The sequence below is a fragment of the Cynocephalus volans genome, chromosome 7, assembly GCF_027409185.1.
Source record: "Cynocephalus volans isolate mCynVol1 chromosome 7, mCynVol1.pri, whole genome shotgun sequence".
NCBI lineage: Eukaryota > Metazoa > Chordata > Mammalia > Dermoptera > Cynocephalidae > Cynocephalus > Cynocephalus volans.
The window spans coordinates 88,711,726-88,726,595 of record NC_084466.1 but is presented as its reverse complement, the minus strand read 5'-3'; the positions used below and the strand labels follow the sequence as shown (position 1 = coordinate 88,726,595).

At 35.8% G+C, this 14,870-nt stretch overlaps 1 protein-coding gene across 3 annotated transcripts in view; it reads right to left on the bottom strand.

The window, feature by feature from the left end:
- Positions 1-1,016: 1,016 nt before the first annotated feature.
- Positions 1,017-14,870, bottom strand: part of ZMYM5 (zinc finger MYM-type containing 5) — a 29,114-nt gene continuing 15,260 nt past the window's right edge. Inside the window, exons 5-8 of one of the 3 annotated variants that reach the window (XM_063102772.1) lie at positions 10,844-11,129; positions 10,141-10,306; positions 8,982-9,191; positions 1,017-2,288 (exon numbers count right to left, since the gene is read on the bottom strand). In XM_063102772.1, the coding sequence (XP_062958842.1) occupies positions 1,533-2,288; positions 8,982-9,191; positions 10,141-10,306; positions 10,844-11,129 (1,418 nt within the window). In that variant the 3' untranslated portion in view covers positions 1,017-1,532. Of the gene's footprint in view, positions 2,289-8,981; positions 9,192-10,140; positions 10,307-10,843; positions 11,130-14,870 lie in introns of those variants that run through there. The other 2 variants (XM_063102773.1, XM_063102774.1) reach the window with 2 other exon arrangements.

The following is a 14,870-nucleotide window of genomic DNA, read 5'->3' as shown; positions in this document are numbered from 1 at the left end:
TACCTTATGTAGGTGTGTAGTATAAATGAATTTAAGGTGAGGATCTAATTTTTTTTCCTCAATGTATACATTTGATGTTTTTACCAAACTGTCTTAAGCAGCTATTGGTTGATTTCATTAGTTTACTCAGATACCCGAGTCTAATATAATTACACAACACATCTCTCATTTAACTGACTGGTAGGCTTTAATGAAATAATGAACACACTAATCATTTGCAAAGAAACTTCAAAACCTGTTACATTCTCTAGAGCATCCTCTCAGGCTTCTGAGAGTAAACTTGATTTTGGAAAACATTCAAAGCCAATTCAGATCCAAGTCTAAAAGACTAAATGATTTTTCTGGATATTCCAAAAATAGTTTTATGCACTAGCATCACTGAGAGTTTGCAAGTATTCCCAGTGTCAGCCCACCAAAAAGAACATATTTCCGACTCTACTCATTGTTCACATACCATTTTGTTTCATAGGAAAAGCCTTGAAAGGAAACAAGCCCAAGTATATATAAGAATTTAATACATGATAAAATTGGCATCAGAAATCAGAACAAAAGGGAGAATTACTAAATACACAGCGATGGTGATACTAATTGGCTGTCTAAAAAAAACATAGATCCAAGGGCTGGCCAATTAGCTCAGTTGGTTAGAGCGCCGTGTTGTAACATCAAGGTCAAAGGTTTGTATCCCCTTACCAGTCAGCTGCCAAAAAAAATTAAAAATAAAGAAAGAACTGTAGATCCTTAATATTCATTAGTGTTTCTCAAATTTCAAGCATGTTGTCTCTCCTTCCACAGTGGCAAAAAAAAAAAACAAAACCCTACAATACCTGAAGGTTAACGTTTTTATTTTAATATTTCTTATATTTGTATCAACATAAAAATAGGCATATATTCTTTATGTTTTAAGTTCTCATGCAATGATAAAAGCTAAAACATTTACAAATTAAATTAAAACAAAAATATGAAACCAATAAAATGCAAATTAACCACCTTATTTATTTAATATAACAAATGATGCTGTTTGCTCAAATAAAACTGTTTTGCTCAAAAGAAATAAATCACAAGTATTTGGTTTAATAGCAAAAGCTACAGTTGCAAATCCTATTCTGTAAACTGTTTTGAGTGTTTTTACTTTAATATGTTGAGAATGCTTGTATACATAAATATCTTATTCAAATAGTATTCATAAATTCAAGTCTTTCCTCCTCCTTTCAAGGTAATCAGAATAGAGTATTAACCAAACCTGTCAAATGGCAGTCCTCAAATGCCAATTTTAAAAATGTGTGAATTGATAGGTTGAGAAAATTTAAAATTGCCTTTACTAAAATTTGCATTAATTACTATTGAATCCAATTAGTTTCAGATTTGGAACAGAAACATTCTTTACTATTTATTTGCTAATACACTTATTGCTAATGAACTGTTGCAAGTTACTCTACATGGGAGACTCACAACACAAGGGTACTGACTGTTATGGTACAGATCTTTTCTGAGTAATGTAAGACCCTGTCATTTCAGAAAACAAATCAGGTATGTTATGTGTACAACAATAGCACACTATTATTTTTCTCATCTTCATATGGTTTGTGTTCTGCAGCTTCAACAGTTTTTTCTTCCAAATCAGATTTTAATTTTGAATACTTAACACTATTGTTGATGTGCATTTCACTTTCTTCATGTTTACTAAGAATATGTGATAAATGCTGCCAATCTCTGCACCCATTCTCATTTTTCAGTTGGCTTTTTCCTTCCCCAAAAAGTTTGCAAAATAGACAAAACACAGAATCTTTTGAGGTTGAATAAAGTAACCAGGATCTAGTAGTTTTTTCACCATTTGGAAGTATTCGTGTATAATATGTTTCTGAAAACTTCCTCCCTGTATTGTCTTTTGGAAAGTTAAAATTTCTTACTTGAGGTGGATCATTTTCAATAAGAGTGTACCACTGTTTAATATTCAAAATTCGGGGCCATGTACCTGGATCTGGAGAAAGCACAACTGGAATAATGGAGTCTTCCAATTTTCTCTGTTCCAGTTGCTCTTGAAATATATCAGCTATGGTTGACATGGAAGAAGAAGGTAAATTCACATCCTGTTTGACCAGTAATGTATCTGTGCTACATTCTGCTGGAACTTGTAGCTCTGAAGTCTTTTCCTTTTTTTCTGGTATTCTCTCTGTTTTTCCCAAAAGTGTATTCAATGATCCATATGATTTTCTTTCATTTTCTTCTCTAACAGCATTCCTTTTTCTGTTTTCTGATGGTGATAATTTTTTTGACTTTGTTTCCATCATCTGGGGAAAACAGAATAGATTATAATTTCATTTTAGGGTCGTTAAGATTTAAAAAATGATACACAAATGCCCAATAAGCAAACACAAAGATGCTCATCATTAACCATCAAAGAAATGCAAATCAAAATGACAATAATATACTACTTCACACCCACTAGTATGGCTGTAATAAATCGATAATGACCAAGTGTTGGCAAAGATGTGAGGAAAAGGGAACTTCTCCCAAGGTGCTGGTGAGAATGCAAAATGATGCAGCCACTCTGGAAAACAGCTGGCAATTCCTCTAAACAGAGTTACCATACTACCCAGCAATTCCACTCCAAGGAATATACCAAGAGAAATTAAAGTATGTGTTCACACAAAAACTTAATACACAAATGTTCACAGCAACATTATTCATAATAGCCAAAAAGTAGATGTAACTCAAATGTCCACCACAGATGAATGGATAGATAAAAATGCAGTAGTATCCATACAATGAAACACTATAGAAATAAAAACAAATTAAGTACTGATACATGCTACAATACAGATGAACCTGGAAAACAGTATGATACATGAAAGAAGACAGTTGAAAAGTACCACATATAGTTTGATTATATATGTGTGAACTGTCTGGAACAGGCAAATCTATAGAGACAGAAGGTAGATTAACAGTTGCCTAGGACTTTGGGGGGTTGTAGCGAGAAATGGGAACTGACTGTTAATAGGTATGAGGTTTCTTTTTGGGGTGAGAGAAATGTTCTAAAATTGACTATGGTGAGGGGTCGGCCCGTGGCTCATTTGGGAGACTGTGGTGCTGATAATACCAAGGCAATGGGTCTGGATCCCTATATAGGGATGGCTGGTTAGCTCACTTAGGACAGTGTGGTGCTGACAACACCAAGTCAAGGGTTAAGATCCCCTTACAGGTCATCTTTAAAAATAATAATAATAAAATAAAATCGACTATGGTGAACTGTAGGGTGTTGTTAATTATATCTCAATAAAGTTGTTAATAAGAAATTAATGTAAAAGTCACTAAAATTTAACAGCAATTAGTTTTAATGGTGAAATTTCCATAAATAATTCTATCAATACACATGAGCATGCACACACACACACAAATATGGAGAGAGGGCTCTAATTCTGGTATACTTAGTACTTCGTTTATCATTGATCATTAATGATAAATGATTACTACTTTTTAAATTTGTCATAATGTGGACTGGCTGGTTAGCTCAGTTGATTAGAACTTGGGGTTGTTAACACCAAGTCAAGGATTTGGATTCCTATACCAGCCAGCTGCCAAAAAAAAGGAAAATTTGTCATTATGAAAGTACCTACAGATTTAAAGTGAAAACTGAGCATACTATATTTGTACTATACACATAAATATATATATATATATATTTATACTATACTATATATTAATACAAAGAGGACCTTTTTTAATTTGAAGATTTTAAACGATCAGCTCCTGGCTTGGAAACACAGGTCATTTTTAGATGTTGTTAGATTAACACTGTAAATTCAAAGTAGAATGTTATATACTGACATTGTTAGACCAAGGTGCCATATCTGTCAGAAATTTAATTCTGATTGTTTCTGAACATTTTACTGCCATCTACTGAAATGTGTTGTAGTAGACAAATTATTTTGTAGTCAACAAAATTATAATAAAAATGCAAAAAAGATTCAACATAACGAAGATGTATAACATGTAAATGGCATCCTCTTAGTTGTACACAGTACAACCAGAACTGTATACAATGGAGTTTAAGAAAGTAAGAGCCTTGGGCCGGCCCGTGGCTCACTCGGGAGAGTGCGGTGCTGATAACACCAAGGCCCCGGGTTCGGATCCCATATACGGATGGCCGGTTCGCTCACTGGCTGAGCGTGGTGCTGACAACACCAAGTCAAGGGTTAAGATCCCCTTACCGGTCATCTTTAAAAAAAAAAAAAAAAAAGAAAGTAAGAGCCTTGTCTAATTCTGAAAGCAGTGGGACAGCACTGAAGTAAAAAAAGCAGAGACATGATCAAATATGTACTTTAGAAATAAGTAATACAATCAGAATAATCTTTCTAACTATAAGAAAGCAAGACCAGAGGTAGAGAGATCAGTCAGGAAGCTGTGTTAGTAATTCTGGCAAGAGATGATGATAGCTGTTTAGGGTTATAGTAGTAGAGATATGATAGAGCTGAGAGATTAGGAAGTAGTTGGTAATTGAGGGGCTCTGCGGGCTAAGGAAGAGAGAACAGTCAATAATGACCTTATGTTTCTGTATGGGCATCTGACTGGATGGTAGGATCATCTATTGATATTGGAAACAAATAAAGAAAGCAGGTTTGGAGAGCCAGTTTTAGACTGAGTTTGAGGTAAATATGGAACACTCAAAGATTATAAATGGATACATTGGTCTAAAGCTGATGAGAGAAATATGAGCTGGAGATATATACTTGGAAGTCATCAAAATACATACCATTGTAACTACGGGACTGGAAGAACATATTTAAGAGACAAAAAGCCCAGGGCTGTAGTGTTATTTTTTACATAACCAAGCCCAAGCTCCAGTCTTACTAGTTTTTATAGTTACAATTTTCTTTTTTTTTCTTTTTTTTTTTTTTAAAAGATGACCGGTTAAGGGGATCTTAACCCTTGACTTGGAGCGAACCGGCCATCCGTATATGGGATCCGAACCCGGGGCCTTGGTGTTCTCAGCACCGCACTCTCCCGAGTGAGCCACGGGCCGGCCCGTTACAATTTTCAATGTATGGGCCATGTCCCAACTGCATGACCTTTGGCAAGTTATTTAACTTAAGCTTCAGTTTCTTCAGCAACAAAACAAGGATATTAATTGCATCTAACTACAAGACTGTTTAGATAAGAAATGAGAAAAGGCATGTAAAGCTGTAGGTATCTAGTTCCATAGTAAAGTCACGTTAGCTATTATTATTGGAACACACTCACACATGGATATGCTTATATGACAATTACTGAACATGGCCTAATAGCAAAGAATTGATAAAAAGACAAAGCTGGTTGATCCAGCTACCCCATGGTGCAAAGGTTCACGGAACTTCGGCCCTACATTCTAGGTTCCAAAGTTAAACTGCTTGTCTTCCCATCTGTGTCGCTCAGGAACTCTCTCCTGGAGCACCCATATGAGATTCTTTGAAAAACAAATTCAACGATACTGTACTTTAGTGCGGTATTACATTATTCTGTCACAAGGAACACTTTTACTGTTGACCTGGATAAAAACTGGAGCCAAATAAAAGGCAGGTGAAGGAGGCACCAATCAACTAAAGCCCCTAAAAAAAAGGACAAAAAGCCACCAGAAAGAAAGGTAACAAGATGGAGAGCTCAATATTTAATAACAGAACGTCGTATCACTCTCGGAAGTACCCCAGGTAGATGGTTGAGCCACTCCATGTATAAGGCCAGTTAGAGACTACTAAGTTGAAGCAGACATAGATACTGGCCTCAGAGAAACTATGGTTTACTGGGGGAGATGATGTACACATATAATTAAATATTTCTAGGGGGTGAGGGAGGAGGGAGAGAGGGATGGGGAGAGAGATTGGACAAGGGGCTTAATAATTATGACTTGTAACTATATATGCTAGTAATATTGATTTGATCAACATATCTCAATGTTGAACCCCAAAAATATGTATAATCAATTTTGATTAAATAAAAAAAAATAAATTAAAAAAAATTATATATTTCTACCAGAAGCACACTAATGAAAGTTTCAGATATGAGTCAAATCTAGCTATGTGATTTTTGGTTAGACACACTCTGAACTTCAGTATCTTTAACATTTAAAAATTAAATATACATTTAATATAAAGCATCAACTAGTTATATCAGGTTAATGCAAACAAATAGTCCCCTATCGCGTCCACCCATTTCCCCTTACCTAGAAGTTAAACTTAAAATTTCTTTTTTTCTTTTTTTTAGCAGCTGTCTGGTATGAAACCACTTAAAACATTTTTAGTCCATACTTTTAGTGTTGACTTCCAAATCTCAAAGCATGTTTGTGTCACTACTTACTGATTCTTCCTCTCTAGGTACCAAGTGACTTCTTTTTTTTTTTTTTTTTTTAAAGATGACCGGTAAGGGGATCTTAACCCTTGACTTGGTGTTGTCAGCACCACACTCAGCCAGTGAGCGAACCGGCCATCCATATATGGGATCCGAACCCGGGGCCTTGGTGTTATCAGCACCGCACTCTCCCGAGTGAGCCACGGGCCGGCCCCCAAGTGACTTCTTGATAAGCAAGATGGCAATTTAGTTCTTCTTCCTCTCACCATGCTTACCATGTACACACTCACCACCCAGCCACCTATGCACTCTTTAGTTACAGGATTTCTTGGGCAGGATAATAGTTTGTTGCAAGGGATTGTCTTGTGCACTGCACGATGTTTAGCAGCATCCCCTGCCTTTATCCACTACATTCCAGCAGCATCCCCTACCCCCCCAGATGTGACAGACAAAAATGTATCAAGACATTGCCAAATGTCCCCAGGAAGACAAAATCACCCCTGGTTGAGAACCACTGGCTTAGATCAATATCCAGTCATTACATTTTTTTTATGACTGTGTATATTATTCAGAGACACGCCACTAACTGCAAGATTTCAGTTTTCTCTTACAATCTCCATATACTACTAAGGCTTTAGCTAGTCTTCTCAGAAGGCAGCCACTAATCACTTCAAAATACTCATGTTCTGGGGGAAAGCACATTTATAAAACTCTATCACACGGAAATATCGTGCCTATCTATATTTGCCAACTGTTTATTAGATGCTCTGCATTACTGGACTATGCATGAATGAACAAACTTTCTTCTAGGGGATGAGTGGCAGGCAATAGTTATTCAAGGAAGTCTGGATATACGGTTGCTGCCTATTTTGGCCATGCATATTTCCTTATTTTTACTTCCTCTGTGGTGCCCATTTAGGAGTAAAAAATTTATAATCTATGTGTAAGCCTTATGCTTTTCAGAAAAAAGCATTATATCTGTCTTAAGTTTATGAGCTCACTGTGCTTAACTTAGCAAAAATTCAGACCCGAATGAGTCATCTATTTTAAAAATAAAAAAAGACTTGGAAAATATTAAGACTTAACAATGGTTTTATTACCAAATTAAAAGTTCCAGGTTACTTCTGTCATGTACTTTCTTTGAAAAAATATGTTGTCTTTGCCAATTTTTAAATCATTCATTGTGCTCTTCTATAAACCACCTCCAAAAGCTTTGTTAAACATTAGGTGCAGTACATATAAAGAAAACAATAAATTTGACATAAATAAGCCTGGCAAAAATAACTTAAAAGCCAACCATGGGTATGTACCTTTTCTTTTGTTCAATAAATATAGCACTTCAGGGTTACTTCTTCCTAAAGCCAATCACTTAAACCCTTATACAGTGAAATGGGGGTTAAGAATGTTCCTGGTTTTACATCTATGATCCATCTTGAATTAATTTTTGTGTATGGAATGAAATGGGGTCAAAGCTTACTTATTTCCATACAAACAAACAAACAAAAAAACTGCTTTAGCATCATTTGTTTAAAAACCTTGCTTTTGGGCCGGCTTGTGGCTCACTCGGGGGAGTGTGGTGCTGACAAGACCAAGTCAAGGGTTAAAATCCCCTTACTGGTCATCTTTAAAATTTTCCCATCAAAATGATCTGGTACCTTCTACAATCTGCTGACTACATGTGGTTCTATTTCTGGACTGTCTTCTATTCCACTATTTTTAAAAAAATCTATTTGTTTATATGCTAGTATCACACTGCCTTAATTACTGTAGCTTTTTAATGTCTGAAAATCAGGGAGTTGATGATTCCTTAACCCATACCTCAGACCATACACAAAATTAAGTCAAGATGTATCACAGACCTAAAAATACAAGCTAAAACCAAAAAGCTCCTAGAAAAAAATTTAGAAAACTATCTTCCTAACTTTGGTAGGCAGATTCTTTAAACAAGACTTTATTAAAAAAGTATTAATCAGATAAAAAGCCAATATCACAATGCCTTGATTACTGTAGTACTTTATTTTTTAAAAAGCACTTTATTAAAAAAGTATTAATCAGAAAAAAAGCAATTAATAAAATGGACTTTATAAAAATTAAAACCTTTGCACTTCTCAAAAAAACACTAAGAAAATGAAAAGACATCAGTCAGAGAGAAAATCTTCTGAATATCTTTATTTTACAAAAGACACATATGCTGAATATATAAAGAATTCCTATAACTCAATAACAAAAAGGCAACTCAATAAAAAAAATGGGCTGAAGACTTGAACAGACAAAAGATATATGTGATGAAAAGAGAGTATTAGTTATCAGGGTAATGCAAATTAAAACCATAATGGGATCATCAATTCATCACTAGGATGGCTTAAATCAAAACAAACACCAAATTTTGGTCGTAATGTGAAGTAACTGAAACTGTCAAGTTGTTAGTGGGAGTGCAAAATGGTACAGAAAAAAAGCACTCCTGTAATTTCTTCAAAGAGTAAACATTTATGACAAACTTACTTACAAGCAGTTGATAGATTTCAATATTAGAGATGGAACGGCTCAATGACAGAATGACAAAATGGAACTAAATGACATTCTGTGATAACTCTGGTTAATGTAAGCTAACAGGATAGAGCTGTTGTATACTTGATCATTTAAAGCTCATTAGAGAGAATTACCTGTTTATATTCATTAATGCAGCTTTGGCAGCAAAATCTCTTTTGCTGACTTCCAATCATCAGGATGTTTCTAGTACTTTTACTAGGCATGTACTCTCCACACTGTTCACAGCAGTTCATTACTAAACCATTGGCCAATCTGTACTTATTAAAGCAATGGTTACTGCATAGTTTATGTGTTACATTATTAACGCTGACTTCATGGCGAATCTGAAAGAAAAACCAGAATTTATTAACTAAAAGAAATCAACTGGGTTAGTGCAGTAAGCAATGAGATAACTAGTTTCTGCAACCGCTAATAAAATCTCAGTGAAAGAAATATTCAGGGAAAAGAAGACTTAAAAGCATATTTTGTTATTCTTTCATTTTTTTTTATGATTTCTTTGTAAGATAATTCTTTGATTTTATAAAAGAGAAAAAGAGTCACAGAACAAAAAGCAACAGAATCAGTAATAACTTGCTTAAAAACATTAAAGAATGACAGGAAATGAATTGGTAGAAGATTTTGATATGACCTGCTTTAAAAAAATAGACTTTAGACAGTATTACAAAGTTCATAGGTCTAGAACATTTGTGGGAGGGACTAAGGGAATTATTATTATCCATGTTAAGGATGCTGTCTGTGTATCCACAAGTAAGGTGGTTCCTCCTGTGGTAACTGATATAAAATCATGTCCTTGATTTGCGTAGCTCTGGTGTAACCAACACCAAATGTAGTTATCAAGTACTGTGTTAAGTGAGGACAGTCTGTAAGTATGTTTTTTTCTCTTCCAGCAACTGGAAAGACTGCAATGTCTTAATTAGTGTGGACGTTCACCCCACTTGTTCTGCATATTCTCATACCAGGATCCACTCCTTCCTTCTTGCCCCAAAACTACATTTTTATTTAGCATTGTTAATAGCAGCAAAATCCACCCTAAAACTATTGCCTTGTTTTATGAGTACAACCAATTTCATAGAAATAGATATGTACCTTCCATACTATGCAAATGGGATTTGTTTATAAGACAGTTCTAACATATCATTTTTTCTTTTAACTTCACATGCATTATGGATCCAGGACATGTGCATTACACAGACGGTAGAACATATAACAGCACTTAAAAGTTAAAATTATCTCTGATGGCCTAAATAATAACTTAGGTATAAAAATCCAGACCTCTGTTAATTTACTACAAATTGTACATCTTGACTTATTAAAAAGTTCTTTTCTAAGATTCTGGTTGTCTTCACAGGGAGACAAACAAGATGTATTACAAAATTCTTGGAAAGATTTGCTTGACTCCACTGGAGGAACAACAGTAGCCTTCTTTGTAGGTGCATCTCTGAAACACAAGGGACAGACACACAAGAACACTGCACTTTAATAAAAGTCAAATATATGAACAATAATTGACATTTTTCACTTTCTTATGATTTAATCCTAGGAATCAAGCATAATTTTTGGATGTAGCAAAATCCGCTTTTGGCTTCATTGCCAAGAGTTCATAAATACCATAAAAAGAGAAGATTCAGAAGTAAAAATATTTTGTAGCATAAGAATCTTGCCATGAGTTCTTTCAGATTTTCTAGAAACATTAAAAAATGCGGGTAGTAACTTGTAGAACTAAGGTGTAAGATGAGGAGACAAGGGAGGCAAAGGCAGTGGCAAGGAGAGTGGCAGTTTACATCCACACCTATCCCCCATTTTCCTACCCAGCTCTGACATACTCTAGGAGAATGCAAGCTCAGTAAACTTGAAGACACCCCTGCAACAATACTAGCCATGAATCTATCCAGCTCTGCAATTACATTCACGACATTTATTTATACTCCTAGTATTTGACCATAAAGAGAAATGTTGAAAAGAAAATACTGCTTACTTTTTACACATTACCCTTGGTGTCTTTGGAGTATGTTTATGAGAGAAGGAAGAAAGGCAGGTGGTAGAACAAAAGAGGTGAGCTGATCCTTTCCGTTGATAAGCTGTCTGTCCCTTCTGTAAAGGCTTTTTGCAGTTTGCACAAGTGATTTTGGCTGGTTTACTAAGTTGCTGTTGTGCTGAAGGCTGGAAATTCTGTTTAGGAAGTAAGGCGACTGGTGATAAAGAAACAACCCCGGGTTGTTTCTGATTATGGGGAAATGATGCTGACTGGGAAATCCAAGAATCTTAAAAATGAAACATACAAGAAAAAGTCATGGAATAAATCAAAATGTGCAGCAGAAAAATATTTTAAATTTTCACTTAAGAGTTTATGAGACTAGTGAGGCAGCTGTATAAGCATGCGGTTAAGGCCAGAGAGCCTTGACGCACACTCCCAGGGGAACTATCCACTTTGTATTCCAAGTGAATGATACTCCATTGTGCCAACAACAATAAAATACACGGTGGCCCCTGGAATTGTGCAATGTGGTAGCCATCAGCTCTTAGGTCAGATTCCCCAGGTTCAAAATGTATCTCCTTACCTTACTAGTGTGCAAGTATATTAAGCTGTGCCTTGGTTTTCTCAGCTATAAACTGGGCAATGATACCTAACTTATCAGAGTGTTAGGAGGAATAAATGAGATAATGCACAGTGAAGCACTGCCTGGCACACAGGGCACACTCAAAAAATAGGAGCTACTTTTTCTTCCCTAAAAGGAAAGTATTAAAACATTTATAGAATAAAGCAAAGGATATGCAAATACAAAGATAAGCATAGTAGAAGCTCGGCTATTCAGAACCCCTGAGGAATGTAATAGTCTGGTAGTTTATATGATATCCATTTTCATTAACAACTTCCTCCACCCCGGCATTATGAAAAATTTTGAGCATACAGAGAAGTTGAAAGAACTTATCCCCTTTTAACATTATATATTATGCTTTATTATGCTTATAGTCTGTCTACACACACATAGACTAATGTGTGCTCCACGTAAGCATCATGTGGGCAACAATTTTTTTTTTGTCTGTTTTGTTGCTGTTATATTCCAGTGCCTGCAAGAGTACTTGGCCCCTGTAAATGCTCACTTAACACGCTTATACTTACCAAGTAGATTCCACACTATTTTTGCTGTTTTTGTTCTATCACATCTTTCCATCTATTCATTTCTCTAAACAATTGATCCATCTTTTTTTTTTTTTTTTGTCTTTTTCGTGACCGGCACTCACCCAGTGAGTGCACCGGCCATTCCCATATAGGATCCGAACCCGCGGAGGGAGCGTCGCCGGGCTCCCAGCGCCGCACTCTCCCGAGTGCGCCACGGGCTCGGCCCAAACTAAGGCTTTGGTTTTATTTAATTTTTTTTTTTGTCTTTTTTGTGACCGGCACTCAGCCAGTGAGTGCACCGGGCATTCCTATATAGGAGCCGAACCCGCGGCGGGAGCATCGCCGGGCTCCCAGGGCCGCACTCTCCCGAGTGCGCCACGGGCTCGGCCCTTGATCCATCTTTTTAATGTATTTTAAGTCAAGTGCAGATATTAGTACTCTTCCCTTCAAAATACTTCAGACATCACACTTTAATGCAAATCTTCCCATAATTATTTCCCAGCTTTCTAAAATATTATTTCATAGGCTAATGCTTATATTTATAGGTGATGGATTACTTAGGATAGACTCCGCTTTCCTAACTATACTTCATACATTACTGTTAGCTTCAAAATAGTGCAGTATTATGTATAGGTGAGGTGCTTCTCGAACTTTAACACATGTATGAAATCACTTGGGAATCTTGTTTATATGGAGAGCCCAAATCAGTAGGTGTGAGGAGGGACCTGAGATTCTGTACTTCTAACCAACTCTCAAGTGGTGGTGAAGCTTCAAAAACACAAGGCCCGAGAGAGTATGGAATTATTTTGTCATCTCTCTTCAAAAGGAGCTTTTGTCATTAGCAAGAGGCCCATGGCTCCCTCCTCCTGTCACTGCTCCAAAGGCCTCTCACAATACTAACAGCACTAATAATCCTATCGATATTCATTTCTAAATTACAACCTAACTGCTTCTAACCTTCTTTGTCCTATTTTCAGACTCTTTCATTTCAAAGGCAAAAACAAAACAAGTAACAAATTATTTCATTCCTCAGGATGACATGTTGGCGAATCTTAAGTATATCTAAGTAAACTTTGTCACCAAGTACTCAAGGAGGATGTTTCTTTCTAGATAAATTTTATTGGTTCAGAACCATACCATTAGAAAACAAAACCAGGGCCGACTCCGTGGCACACTCGGGAGAGTGCGGCGCTGGGAGTGCTGCAGCGCTCCCGCCGTGGGTTCGGATCCTATATAGGGATGGCCCGTGCACTCGGTGTGGCCGGTCACAAAAAATAAAATAAAATAAAATAAAGTAAATTTCAAAACAAAACAAAACAAAACAAAACAAAACCATTCTGAACCACTCCAAAGAAAACAAAACATGCATACTCATCCACAGAATAAACAGAGGTTGCATTCTAGGATCGAACATTCTCTGCATGTCAGCTGGATGACAAGTTAGATTTAATAAATAGCAGAAAGAGACAGCAAATCATTACAAGTTTTTACCAAAGTTTTTACCAAATCATTACCATTGACATGGGAGAAATAAAAACCTTGAACACAGAAAAAGTTTGGTTTTGTGGACTTAACCACATTTACGGGAGCATATTTATATACAATTATGCAAAATGGGACATCAACTATAATGCTGAAGACTGTAATTTGACTCTGAATTTTTTTTTCATTCTGGCTTTGCTGCATATATAAAGAAAATGTTCCCTTTGTTTATACTGCAACTTTTAAAATTTTTCCTAATCAAAAAAATGTTTAACATCCTCTATTCTTCTTTCCTTGCTTTTTCTACATAGCACTTATCCCCTTAACATTCTATATATTTTACACTTTATTATGCTTATAGTCTGTCTACACACACACAGACTAATGTGTGCTCCACGTAAGCTTCATGTGGGCAACAATTTTTTGTTTTGTTTTGTTGCTGTTATATTCCAGTGTCTGCAAGAATATTTGGCCCCTGTAAATGCTCAGTACATGTCTTTTTATAATTTTTTTTGTGGCAGCTGGCTGGTATATGGGGATCTGAACAGTAACCTTGGTGTTATCAGCACCACACTCTAACCAAGTGAGTTATCTGGCTAGCCTATATTTTATTTTGTCAAAAAAAATTGTTTGGGTATTAAGTGTCTCAGGGTTAAAGTTAAAGAACTCTTAACCAAATCTTTCCATGCCTCCTCCCCAGAATAAATTTTAGGACCAGAAGGGGCCTATAGATTACTCAGTCCAAGTCCCTCAACATGTGCAAGGAAAATTAAGATCTAAAAGTTAGGTGATTTGCCTAAAAGTACTAGGTCCACTATTTTAATTTCTGGGTGTCTTCACTTACATCTTCCTGCATCTGAACTTTTCTGCCTAAACTTAACCTTTTAGTATTTCTTTAGTGTTGTTCTGCTGGTAAGTTTTCTCAGTATCTCAGTATTTTTATTGTTGTTAAAGAATAACATACACACAATAAAATTTTAAAATTTAAGTGCAGAGGTCAATTACTTTTTTACAACTGAATATACGTGCATGACCACCACCCAGATAAATATACAGAATTTTTTTTTTTTTTTTATACAGAATATTTCTAACATCCCAGAAGCTTTCCATATGTCTCTTGCCAGTCAACAATTCCCCTACAATCTTTGGTGACTGCAACCACCAAAGATTACTTGTCTTACTTTGAACTTCATATTCATGAAATCATATAGTATGTATACTTTAATATTCTAGTTTTCTGTAACTCAACATTTTGTAAGGTTCACCCATACCGCACATAGTTGGACATCTTTCTTTTTCATTGTTGTTGTGGCTAACACTACTTACCCATTCTACATCTGGATCATTTCCAATTATTGACTACGATTTCTGTATGTCTTTTAATGGTTTCTTAGGCATT